The following is a 13,590-nucleotide window of genomic DNA, read 5'->3' as shown; positions in this document are numbered from 1 at the left end:
GAAATAAATTCAATCAATAGTTCCAGTTGTATCCCAGTCTGGAGGGTTACTGGTTCTAGCCCAGTGTGATGCAGTGTTAGAGTGGTTTGAGAGTTAAGAGCCAAAAAGCTAAATGGATAAGATATATACTTTTTGAGAAATAAAATGTCCATCTGAGTCAAGCAGAAACAGTTCTGATAGTAGATATAATAATAATCAGTGGCAATAAATGTCATGTGTTAAAAAGTGTGTTGTTTGTGTAACATAGAGGAAAATAATCTTCCTACCACTTAGAATCAAACATGGAATATCAACTATGATGTTTTTTTTGTGTCATCCACTGAGCCATCACCACTCAAATTTGCTATATGTTTATATGAATTTTCCATAGGTGTAATGCACTAGGCAGCAGCGGGTTGCCCCCCTCAAGATGGCTGCTGCGGTGTGCCGTCAGCCGACCGGAGCTCAACATTGCCGTGACGTGTCTAGTGTTCTATATATCTGTGGGTGCACGTACCACCAATCGCCGCTGCCCTCCGACCTACCGCTGGGGGGCGCTGCGTTCCACCCTCCGACCTACAGGACGTACCAAAACTCATCTATACACGCATCACGATGGACACTGTTCCAGTGCATTAACGTTTCACAAGCACAGCTCGTTAGAACAATCCGATTTGACACCTGAAAAACAAGGTTTGCATATGATTGACGAAATGTAAATGTGAAAATGTAAATGATTGAGCCATTTCTGTGTATTCGTGATTTTTCATAAAAAATATGATCAACTAATACACGTAATCGCCTCTTACCTGATATGTCGATTTAACCAACTGTAACCTGATAACCAACACTGAAATGTTTTTTTTCTATGAATCTGAAATCAGCCCCTTCACCAACTCGCCGCATTTCCCTCGATGACCACCGGATGTCGCCATCCTCCCACACACTGGGCTGCCCCAGAGTATTTAGTGTGTTAAGTGGCTCTGGGCCTTCAGTTGGGAAAAGCATGAGATGCATTCCAACCGTGACGAACAAATAAGAATAAACAGTTGTGCTGAGATTGTAGCCCGTGGCCACTGGGACATTTCTTAGTCACCACCACGTACGACCAAAGTACTATGCGGCCTGATACTCTCGCCGAGCAGTCCCCCCCCTATGTGGGTTATAAACGCTGTGACTGGTTTCAGGTGTTGTTGGAAAGAAGAGGGGAGAGCTGCAGGCTGCTGAATGTCAGGCCGCCATGTTGGAATCCAGCAGAGTACGCCTGGGTGAGGCGAGGGAGTGAGGGAGCGGGGGGGGGCGAGACGAAAGATAATGAGAGAGGGAGAAGGGGAGAAGGGAGAGAGGAAATTGATAATGAGAGAGGGAGGGAGGAAAGGGGAGCTGGGAGGAGAGGGGGCAGGATGAGGTAGAGAGAGGGGCCCGTAGAACTCGCGACTCCTTGACATAAAATTTCGGTTGATACCATCGAAAATGTCAACAACATAAAAGTGTATTTTCGGACCTTCAGGGATTTCCAACAAAATGTCAAAATAATGATTTGGGCTAAAAAGATAGAATGGTCTGAAAGAGTTTTCCCGCTGATAAGGATCCCAAGAACCAGTCTGACATTTTGTATAGCGTTGGGGCATTCAATCAGAGGCCGACCTCTACAGCCTGCAGGAGCGTCTGGGCAGATTGATGCTAGTGTTGGTTTGGGTTCAGGACAAGGAAAGGTCGCTAGAGAAAAAGTTTTAAATGCCCCTTTGTGTTACATTGACGCAGAGATGAAGAGGAATTACCTAACCTGTATTATAGAGCAGCCAATGTCAAAGCCTTTCTTGGTTTAGTATTTTATCGTAACTTGTGTTAGATGGACTAAACTCCACCCCCTGAGTCACAGACCAAACTCCACCCCCTGACTGACTGACCAAACTCCACCCCAGACTGACCCTTCTCTCCTCTCGTGTCGAGGGTCGTGCCCATTACCTCCGTCCGTTGACTGATCCCCATTGACTTTGAATGGGGACGGACGCGCAATGCATTGTGGATCCGTCCGTTCCGTTGGAGCCTTCGGCTCCGTCAAAAAGTTGAAAAATGTTCAACTTTTTCGGCAGCGACGGATCCGTCATCCAATCAGATTGCGTATGCAAATTTAAGCACTGTGACGCGACTCGGGCTCTGACGATGCTGGAAAGCGGGAAAGCGGGCATGTAGTCGATGCCTCCAGGTCCGATCGATGCTCAAACACAATCCTTCTGCTGACTGGCTCTTTGTTGGGAAATCTGATACCTCTGCTCTGAGATCCACTTCAGTGACACTTTCCCTCTGAAAAGGGTTTGGTTTGGTAATCTCCTATTACTGTAAGAGCTGGTAAAACAGATAGGAGCTGCAATGTTTTATGCGCTTACCCAGCAGGTGGCCTAGCTCGTAGCTAGCTAATCATCTAGCTATTTAGGTCCATATGAAGCTAACCCCATAGTTAGCTAACCAACTAGGTAGCCAACTCTCTAGGTACCTAACCACATAGTTCCAACTCTCTAGGTATCTAACCTCATAGTTAGCTAACCCACTATGTAGCCCACTCTCTAAGTAGCTAACCATGTTGGTAGCTAGGCCTTATGCTAGCTCACCCCGTAGGGTTAAGATAAGGGTGAAGCGAACCCTCGCCCTGCGGCTCACCCCATGGTAAACAATTCTCCCCTGCTGGCCGAGTGTCACAAAAACAAAAACAGGATTCAGCTTGGATTAAGAACAGTGTTGATGAACACATGAGGACGTGTTGATGAACACATGAGGACGTCTTTATGAACACATGAGGACGTGTTGATGAATCCATGAGAACGTGTTGATGAACACATGAGGACGCGTTGTGAACACATGAGGAGTTGTTGTCGACACATGAGGTAGTGTTGTGAACACATGAGGACGTGATGATGAACACATGAAGAAGTGTTGTGAACACATATGGAGGTGTTGTGAACACATGAGGACGTGTTGATGAACACATGAGGATGTGTTGATGAACACATGAGGACGCATTGTGAACAAATGAGGAAGCATTAATGAACACATGAGGACGTGTTGATGAACACATGAGAACGTGTTGATGAACACATGAAGACGTGAACACATGAGGATGTGTTGTGAACAGGGGGTCTGGAGAACAGCAATACATTTCTTTCTAGTTTCGATACGTTTTTGCGGGAGCCAAGCTGGCTTTTCCCCCTGGCTCGCTACTGGCTGGTTTAACACAATGACGACAGGGAAGCGACGGCAAGCAGCCAATTGCGTACAGAGTCATTTAAACCAGGACCATTGATCACGCCTCTTGGGCTGAAGAAATTGACAGCAGCCTCCGCAGACTGAGCCTGACAGCTATGGTCCCACCTCAAGATGAACCACTGAACACTCACTCAGTGTCACACACACGCACGCACGCACGCACGCACACACACACACACACACACACACACACACACACACACACACACACACACACTGAGACTAACAAACACACAGTCACTCAGTTACACACACACACACACGCACACACACACACACACACACACGCACGCACGCACGCACGCACGCACGCACGCACGCACGCACACACACACACACACACACACACACACACACACACACACACACACACACACACACACACACACACACACGCACCGTCCTCAAGCACCGTATCTAGAAGTTGCGAGAGGCTTCCTCTTCGCGGGCTAATCTTTAATAGGTCCATGGCTAATGAATCGCGCCGTCCCTTCGGCCGAGGAGCAGCCGCGCGGGAACAATAGCGCCGGCAGCATCACATGTGACGCGCTCTGTGATTAATGACAACTCTGCGCGCTGTCGCTTTGATCATCGATTAATGATTTATTAAAACACAATACATCAACAATAAGCTCAGAGGATATAAAGTTATGGTTTGATATTAGACGCTTTGTGATTGGCCGAGGGGCGAGCCGTGGCGGGAAGGAAAGAGAGGGAAACCAACGGACACACGGGAACGCGCTGGCAGAGCGGCCTGTGATTGGCTCTGCCGGTGATTGTATGTAAATCCATTGGGACGGAGCAGCGCGCGGAGGGGGTGGAGGAGGTGGAGGAGGTGGAGGGGGTGGAGGAGCACTCGGGACCGGACGGCAGCGAGCAGAGACGGTGAGGAGCTCTCCTCTCCGGTGGATATAACGGATTAACCTTATCATCACATGTTATCGATCTCATGTTATCGATCACATGTTATTGATCACACGTGATTATTAGACCGACTGTCCCAAGACTTCACGACCGGGGGAAACAACCGAACTACCGGAATATCTCCGTTATCCGCTGACTGCGAGGTAAGACCTGGACCGTGTGTGTGTGTGTGTGTGTGTGTGTGTGTGTGTGTGTGTGTGTGTGTGTGTGTGTGTGTGTGTGTGTGTGTGTGTGTGTGTGTGTGTGTGTGTGTGTGTGTGTGTGTGTGTGTGTGTGTGTGTGTGTGTGTGCGTGCGTGTGTGTGTGTGTGTGTGTGTGTGTGTGTGTGTGTTACCCGGTGGTTCTCTTGTGTAGTGAATAACGACCCGTGAAACGGACCCACCACGACTCTCTTCAACTTGTCGACGATGTCAGGGTCCGCCGGGTCTGACCCGGGACCTACCCGGGTCCTCGTGCCCGCCTCCCCCCTGTAATCCCCGGTTGACACGTGAGCTCCGGGAGGATTACCGCTACTTTGGTTCATCCTCTGCCGCGAACCGCCGCGTCCGTCTGGTTCACATCAGAGTAGACCCCTAGACCCACTTGGGACCGGTCCTCAGGGGGTCAAGGAGGAGTCTAGAAGGGGTCTAGGGGGCTGGGTCTAGGGGGTCTTGGAGCCTGAACCTCTCTCTCTCTCTCTCTCTCTCTCTCTCTCTCTCTCTCTCTCTCTCTCTCTCTCTCTCTCTCTCTCTCTCTCTCTCTCTCTCTCTCTCTCTCTCTCTCTCTCTCTCTCTCTCTCTCTCTCTCTCTCTCTCTCTCTCTCTCTCTCTCTCCCCTATAAACAGTACAAATGGTATTAGTCCTCTCTGTGCTTCAAGGTAAGAGCGCTGTAATGGCTCACCTGGTGCGCTAGCTTATAGCACAATGAAAGCCTGCTGGGGAAACAGTGGTTTGACACAATAAAAGCCTGCTGGGGAAACAGTGGGATAAACAATAAAAGCGTCACAGTGGGTTCCAGACAGTGACAGTGTGCTGGTGTATTTAAGCTTATTGGGAGGACAGTGATTGTTTTAATTAAAGAGTAATCAGTACCAGGGCACTAAATTCAGGACAGTAAAATCATGCTGGCTCAAGCTGTTGAACGCAGGGCTGGCTTTGAAACAATAAAAGAGTGATTGAAATATTATTATTGTATTTCTAGGACAGTAAAACATATTTAGAGACGGTTCTTCTAAGATAACAACATTGTGTTGAATGTCTCTAGCACAAGAAAAACCTTTTTGAAGTCATTGTCGGACTACAAAAGTTGGTTTCAGTGAATTTCAGACGATAAAAGCTTGTTGGAAGCATCAATGTTTTTGGACATTAAAAACGTGTTAAAACATTAACGCATAGAATCATTAACGTTTGAATACATTTTTATTATATCTCTTATATTATTTATAACATATCTAGACACAGAGGAAGTAATCACTAACACTGTTTAACGTTATTGAACACCTCGATGAAAACTAAAACAAACAATGAAAGTATTTCACATTCAAGACACATATAACCTTTACAAACCGGACCCTACAATGATGCTGCTCTGTACTATGACAGTCAGTTGAACTATTATAGTACTATAGTGACAATTAAGTGTGTGTATATATATATATGTATATATATATATATATATATATATATATATATATATATATATATATAAATAATAATCTGTTATTATGGGCTATGCTCATTTTCAAGTTGCTATACTAACGTAGCGGCTACAGGAAGGAGCATTAGAGCAGTCTTATGCTAATATAGCGGCTACAGGAAGGAGCACTAGAGGACTCTTATGCTAACGTAGCGGCTACAGGAAGGAGCATTAGAAGACTCTTACGCTAACGTAGCGGCTACAGGAAGGAGCATTAGAAGACTCTTACGCTAACGTAGCGGCTACAGGAAAAAGCACTAGAGGACTCTTATGCTAACGTTGCAGCTACAGGAAGGAGCACTAGAGGGTTGTCATGCTAACCTAGCGGCTACAGGAAGGAGCACTAGAGGACTCTTATGCTAATGTAGCGGCTACAGGAAGGAGCAGTAGAGGGTTGTCATGCTAACGTAGTGGAAAAAGGAAGAAGCACTAGAGGGTTGTCATGCTAACGTAGCGGCAAATGGAAGAAGTACTAGAGGGTTGTCATGCTAACGTAGCGGCTACAGGAGGGAGCACTAGAGGGTTGTCATGCTAATATAGCGGCTACAGGAAGGAGCACTAGAGGGTTGTTATGCTAACGTAGCGGCTACAGGAAGGAGCACTAGAGGGTTGTTATGCTAACGTAGCGGCTAAAGGAAGGAGCACTAGGGAACTCTTATGCTAACGCAGCGGCTACAGGAAGGAGCACTAGAGGTTTGTCATGCTAACGTAGCGGCTACAGGAAGGGGCACTAGAGGGTTGTCATGCTAACGTAGCGACTACAGGAAGGAGCACTAGAGGAATCCTATGCTAACATAGCGGCTACAGGAAGGAGCACTAGAGGACTCTTATGCTAACTTAGCGGCTACAGGAAGGATTATTAGAGGACTCTTATGCTAACGTAGCGGCTACAGGATGGAGCACTAGAGGACTCTTATGCTACTTTAGTGGCTACAGGAAGGAGCACTAGAGGACTCTTATGCTAATATAGCGGCTACAGGAAGGAGCACTAGAGGACTCTTATGCTAACGTAGCGGCTACAGGAAGGAGCATTAGAAGACTCTTATGCTAACGTAGCGGCTACAGGAAAAAGCACTAGAGGACTCTTATGCTAACGTAGCAGCTACAGGAAGGAGCACTAGAGGGATGTCATGCTAACCTAGCGGCTACAGGAAGGAGCACTAGAGGACTCTTATGCTAAATTAGCATAAGAGTCCTCTAGTGCTCCTTCCTGTAGCCGCTACATTAGTAATGTAGCGGCTACAGGAAGGAGCAGTAGAGGGTTGTCATGCTAACGTAGCGGAAAAAGGAAGAAGCACTAGAGGGTTGTCATGCTAACGTAGCGGCAAATGGAAGAAGCACTAGAGGGTTGTCATGCTAACGTAGCGGCTACAGGAGGGAGCACTAGAGGGTTCTCATGCTAATATAGCGGCTACAGGAAGGAGCACTAGAGGGTTGTTATGCTAACGTAGCGGCTACAGGAAGGAGCACTAGAGGGTTGTTATGCTAACGTAGCGGCTAAAGGAAGGAGCACTAGAGGACTCTTATGCTAACGCAGCGGCTACAGGAAGGAGCACTCGAGGTTTGTCATGCTAACGTAGCGACTACAGGAAGGAGCACTAGAGGACTCCTATGCTAACCTAGCGGCTACAAGAAGGAGCACTAGAGGACTCTTATGCTAACTTAGCGGCTACAGGAAGGATTATTAGAGGACTCTTATGCTAACGTAGCGGCTACAGGAAGGAGCACTAGAGGGTTGTCATGCTACATAGCGGTCTCTCAGGTTCTAATGGATCTCAGCTGCTCTCAGCTCAGCTCTGGTATTGTCTTATTAAACATAAAAACAGTACTACTGTATCACCGTGTTATATAACTGTACACCGTCAGTCCCTACGCTCTCTAGCTCACCTCACTCACACCCTGTGCAGCTGGGTCTGTGTCTCAGGGGGTTGTGTTGATGCGTGTGTTTGCGTGTTTGTGTGTGTGTGTGTGTGTGTGTGTGTGTGTGTGTGTGTGTGTGTGTGTGTGTGTGTACGTGTAGTGGTTAAATCATAACAGCAGGGCTGTTGAGCCATTAGCAGGAACAGCATGCAGACTCTGATCAGCTAAGTGGTCTCTGTGTCTGCGAGTCTGCGTGGGTGCGTGTGTGTCTGTGTGTGTGTGCGTGTGTGTGTGTTTGTGCGTGTGGTTGTCTGTGTGTGTGCGTGTCTGTCTGTGTATGTGTCTGTTTGTGCGTATGTGTGTGTCTGTGTGTGTGCGGGTGTGTGTAGCTCAAGGATTGTCTATGTTTGTGTCTTTGTGTGTGCGTCTGTGTGTGTCTGAGTGTGTGTGTGTGTGTGTGTGTTTGTGTCTGAGTGTGTGTGTGTGTGTGTGTGTGTGTGTGTGTGTGCATCTGTGTGTGTTTGTGTCTGAGTGTGTGTGTGTGTGTGTGTGTGTGTGTGTGTGTGTGTGTGTGTGTGTGTGTGTGTGTGTGTGTATGTGTGCGTGTGTTGTGGCTCAAGGGTGCTCTGTGTGTTGGTAGTACCCGGACTGAGCTGCTCTGTGATCGGCTGCTTTGGCGAAGGACAACAAGTTGTGATGTGACGAGCGTCGGTCTGATCGGATTAACCTTCATTCAGGGCTATCGATTGGTCAACATCTTCTAACGATAATGAGGAGGAGCATCATGGTAAAAGGCTTCTGAAGAGTTGGACACAACTTTACATTTCATCTACAAGCTAGGCCCACTCGCTAGCTGGTTTATCCTCCAAGCTAACTGCTAGCCCCGATAGTCAACAATAATCCAAGACTCTATAGTTGGTATTCATCATTTAATTAGAATGTGTGTGTGTTTGAGTGTGTGTCTGTGTGTGTGTGTGTGTGTGTGTGTGTTTGTGTGCGAGTGTGTGCGTGTGTGTGTCTGTGTGTGTGTTGGTGTGTGTGTCAGTGTGTGTGTGTGTGTGTTTGTGTGTCAGTGTGTCACTGTGTGTGTGTCAGTGTGTGCGTGTGTGTCAATGTGTCTCTGTGTGTCAGTGTGTGTGTGTGTACCTGTGTGTGTGTGTGTGAGTGTGTGTCAATCTGCATGTGTGTGTCAGTGTGTGTGTCAGTCTGTGTGTGTAAGTGTGTGTGTGTGTATGTACCAGTGTGTCAGTGTGTGTGTTTGTGTGTCAGTGTGTGTCTGTGTGTCAGTGTGCGTGTGTTTGGGTTTGTGTGTTTCCTATGTGGTATAACTTTATGGTTTTTGGGTCCAAATGAACGATGAGAGTGATTTCATCCCAGCTGGGAGCTGAGCTATAAGCTACTGTTACCGTGTTGATCCCGGCGTCAGCAGCCCCTCCCCTGACTCCTCTCCTATCCTTGTTTCTCCTTCCTCAGCACCAGGCCCATGAGGATGGAGGGCTGGTTACTGGCGGCGACGTTGCTGATGGGCGTGGTCCTGGCGGCCGCACGGCCTGCGGAGGACGCACCCCACGCCGTCAGATTCAGGCACAAGGTAACAGCCAATCACAGCCTTCAGGGTAACAGCCAATCACAGCCCTCAGGGTAACAGCCAATCACAGCCCTCAGGGTAACAGCCAATCACAGCCCTCAGGGTAGCAGCCAATCACAGCCCTCAGGGTAACAGCCAATCACATCCCTAAGGGTAACAGCCAATCACAGCCCTCAGGGTAACAGCCAATCACAGCCCTAAGGGTAACAGCCAATCACAGCCCTCAGGGTAACAGCCAATCACAGCCCTCAGGGTAACAGCCAATCACAACCCTCAGAGTAACAGCCAATCATAGTCCTCAGGATAACAACCAATCACAGCCCTCAAGGTAACTCGCCTGCCAATAATGAGAACTGAAGGATCCCCTCTAGAACTGAAGGCTCCTCTAGAGGTGAAGGCTCCTCTCTAGAGCGGAGGGCTCCCCTCTAGAACTGAAGGCTCCTCTAGAGCTGAAGGCTCTTCTCTAGAGCTGAAGGCTCTTCTCTAGAACTGAAGGCTCCTCTCTAGAGCTTGAGGCTCCTCTCTAGAACTGAAGGCTCCTCTAGAGCTGGAGGCTCCTCTCTAGAACTGAAGGCTCCTCTCTAGAGCTGGAGGCTCCTCTAGAGCTGGAGGCTCCTCTCTAGAACTGAAGGCTCTTCTTTAGAACTGAAGGCTCTTCTCTAGAGCTGAAGGCTCCCCTCTAAAACTGAAGGATCCTCTAGAGCTAAAGGCTCTTCTCTAGAGCTGAAGGCTCCTCTCTAGAGCTGGAGGCTCCTTTCTAGAACTGAAGGCTTCTTTCTAGAGCTGGAGGCTCCTCTCTAGAACTGAAGGCTCCTCTCTAGAGCTGGAGGCTCCTCTCTAGAGCTGGAGGCTCCCCTCCAGCTGTCTGCAGACCCCCAGTAGGCGGGCCCAGCAGGGCTTGCTGCGTTTCGCCCCCGCCTTAAAGGTCCCATTACATGCCACCAGGTGAGAGTATGATTAGCCTTACAAGTCGTTTTGAAAATCATCCCCTCACACATCTAGGTGGACACGCCCACTTGTGATGTCATAAGGGGATTTTCAAAAAGGCTTGTTTGGCTAATCACACTCACACTTGGCTATATGTCATGGGACCTTTAAGGCTGTGATGGGTTTTGAGTCGTTGGACGTTGGCGCAAGCTGCGCTCTGCATAGGATTTCTGCTTGATGGATCAATTAGAGTGATTTGGGGGAGGCGGGGGAGACAGGGGAGGCGGGGGAGAAGGGGGAGGCAGCAGCGCCAGCAACCCGTCACATGATGTTTCCCATGAGGCCGGGCTGCTGCTGGCAGGTAAACACGGCCCCCCTGCTGGCCAACGAGACACTCAACATGCACAGAGCCCCCCTCAAGGAGGGAGATAACGGACCACAGCAAGGGGGAGGAGGGAGGAGAAGGGAGGCCCCCCCTCAAGGAGGGAGATAACAGACCACAGCAGGGGGGAGGAGGGGGGAGGAGGGAGGAGGGAGGCCCCCCCTCAAGGAGGGAGATAACAGACCACAGCAGGGGGGAGGGGGGAGGAGGGAGGCAGGGAGAGAGAGAGAGGAAGAGAGAGAGGGATGAGTGTTTAGCCTGATAAGCGGGTGTTCAGTCAGAAGGACATGACAGAGCAGATGAATATCCTTACCTTAAGACCAGGACCTCCGATCTCATCTCCTCTCCTCTCATCAGAGAGGGGAGAGAGGGGAGAGAGGGGCAAGAGGGGAGAAAGGGGGAAAGGGGAGAGAGGCACGAGAGGGATGTGAGGGGCGAGAGGGGAGAAAGGGGACAGAGGGGAGAGAGGGGCGAGAGGGACGAGAGGGGAGAAAGGGGAGAGAGGGTGTGGGGGGAGGGAGGGGAGAGAGGGGAGAGAGGGGCGAGCGGAGGTAAACTCTCTCCATTCCTTCCTCTCTTCTCTCCGGGTACTAACAGTGAAATATGGCACTTTGTGTCGTGATCCCTCCAATCGCAAGGCTCTTAGAGAGAGAGAGAGAGAGAGAGAGAGAGAGAGAGAGAGAGAGAGAGAGAGAGAGAGAGAGAGAGAGAGAGAGAGAGAGAGGATAGAGAGATGGGCAGATAGAGGGATGAAGAGAGAGAGGGAGAGCGAGGATAGAGGGATAAACCAAGAGAGAGGGAGATAGAGCAGGGGATAGGGAGAGAGAGATAGAGAGGCTCATCTCATCCACTTGAACCCAGCTTAGGGAGTTCCATAGCAAACTAGATTTCTGTTCAGAGCTCAGCTTCTTGTTATTAATATTTTAATATTTCTGTTTCGAATGTGTCCCAACTTCTCAAACTACCCTAAGAACTTCCCGGTTACATGAAGATTAATAACCCCTGCTTCCCCTGATTCCCATGATAGGCCATGTGGCGCCATGCCCATTGGGTCTAGAGATCATCTTGGGTCTAGAGATCATCATGGACATGAAGCTCTAGAGACAGCTCTTCGTCGTGAATCTCTAGAGACAACCCTTCATCATGAAGCTCTAGAGACAACCCTTCATCGTGAAGCTCTAGAAACAACCCCTTCATCATGAAGGCTGCTCTAGAGACAGCAGACAGACAGACAGTTCTGTGGGGAGCTCTCAGACCCTGAGGAGGGGGAGGACAGGACAAAATGGAGGACAGGACAGATCAGCCTGGATGGAGCAAATCTAGATTAACACTAATCTGAGAGAGAGAGAGAGAGAGAGAGAGAGAGAGAGAGAGAGAGAGAGAGAGAGAGAGAGAGAGAGACTATCCAGTCATGCTGGTCAGGTGATCATCCTGTTGTCTAACTCTCAGAGCTGGAGCTTCCGAGGGCTTCTGGGTAATTCTCTCCTCCAGCCAATCAGGTGTGAGCTTTATGCAAAGCAGTCTGCCATCTCTCCTGCCTGCTCCTCCTAAACCACGAAGCTCTGATGGGAGATCAGGGATTCTAACCAGCAACCACGAACCAACCCCCTGCTAACCACTAACCACCAGTGACGGCTGGTGGTGATTTTGTGTGGGTGGGCTAACGAATGCATTACATTTATCAATACTTCACAGGGCTCCAGACGCCATGAGGTCATCTTTATATCTCTGTTCATAACTTTCATATAATGTGAATGATTTTTAAACAAGAATAAGGTGTAGAGAAATGCGTGTCTTTATTTGAAGCACAATTATAAATAAAAAGAAAAATAAGGTGTTTAAAGTGCTTCACTGAGCTGAAATTGAACATTTCGAACTAAACCATTAGGTAAAATAAAACTTTTTTTGTGCTTAAAGTATTAAACAATTAAAATGTTGACCGGTCTCCCTTTGCGCAAAATGCGGCTGTAGACGATCACACCCACTCTTTGGTAGAGACGTCTGTGTCGCCGTCAATCATGAAGGACATGTATGTGGCGTTTCCGACGTCCGCAGCTGTCTTTTGCTTTAAGGTGTCACCTATTATCGCAATGAATTGTGCACATGCCATCTCATTGCTATACGTCGGGTTGACGTCTAATCCATTTTTCTTCATGAGAATAATTTCGTATTTAAATTTGTTGAATGGCAACTCCTCTTTGGCAATGTTGTATGCAACAATTTTTTTTATCATTTCCGATTCCTTAGAGAACCTTATTGTTACTGCCTGTCACTGAAATGCAGCTGGGAGAGGGGCAACTTTCTCTGCACACTTTTAACGTCATGTTGGGTTATTATATGTTCGAAGGTTTTTAATAATATTCTTTCATTTTTACTGTAAAAGGTAGGGAGGGCTTAGCCCTGTTAGCCCATTTATACCAGCCGTCCCTGCTAACCCCATACCAACCTCGCACTAACCACCAGCCCCTGTCCCCTCAGCCCTAACTAACCCCCCACTAACCAACTCCCCACGAACCAACCCCCCACTAACCAACCCCCCACTAACCATGCAGTGGATCCTCGGTACAGAGAAAAAACCAGACTGACAGAAGAGATCAATGTAATCCTTGAGAAGGGAAAGCCTTATTTAAACCGATGACATAACGATTATTATCCCCATCTCCCCTGACACATTGTCAACATCAACACCAGATACACCAACCGCGAGGGGGAGGAGCCTCCAGACATCCAGAGGCGGAGCTCTGCTTGGGGTCCCCCAGCTCTCCTCTTAAAACACAACAACAGCGCTAGCAGGCTCAGGGCTCGCAGCCTTAGGACTTGCAGCCTCAGCGCTAGCAGCACCGGCGCTAGCAGCCTTGTTGCTAGCAGCATCAGGGCTAGCAGCATCAGGGCTAGCACCACCCAGTCTAGCACCACCCAGTCTAGCACCCCCCAGTCCAGCACCACCCAGTTCAGCACCACCCAGTCCAGCACCACCCAGTCCAGCACCAC

General features: G+C 48.8%; 1 protein-coding gene across 2 annotated transcripts in view; it reads left to right on the top strand.

Annotated features, from left to right (window-relative positions):
* Window positions 1–4,068: 4,068 nt before the first annotated feature.
* Window positions 4,069–13,590, top strand: part of fstl5 (follistatin-like 5) — a 47,471-nt gene continuing 37,949 nt past the window's right edge. For both annotated transcript variants that reach the window (XM_030368894.1, XM_030368893.1), the window contains exons 1-2: window positions 4,069–4,310; window positions 9,176–9,293. In XM_030368894.1, the coding sequence (XP_030224754.1) occupies window positions 9,186–9,293 (108 nt within the window). In that variant the 5' untranslated portion in view covers window positions 4,069–4,310; window positions 9,176–9,185. The remainder of the gene's footprint in view (window positions 4,311–9,175; window positions 9,294–13,590) is intronic.

Source organism: Gadus morhua, chromosome 10, assembly GCF_902167405.1.
Source record: "Gadus morhua chromosome 10, gadMor3.0, whole genome shotgun sequence".
Lineage (NCBI taxonomy): Eukaryota > Metazoa > Chordata > Actinopteri > Gadiformes > Gadidae > Gadus > Gadus morhua.
Note: the sequence above shows the minus strand (reverse complement) of the source record. Positions and strands in the feature narration are given on the sequence as shown.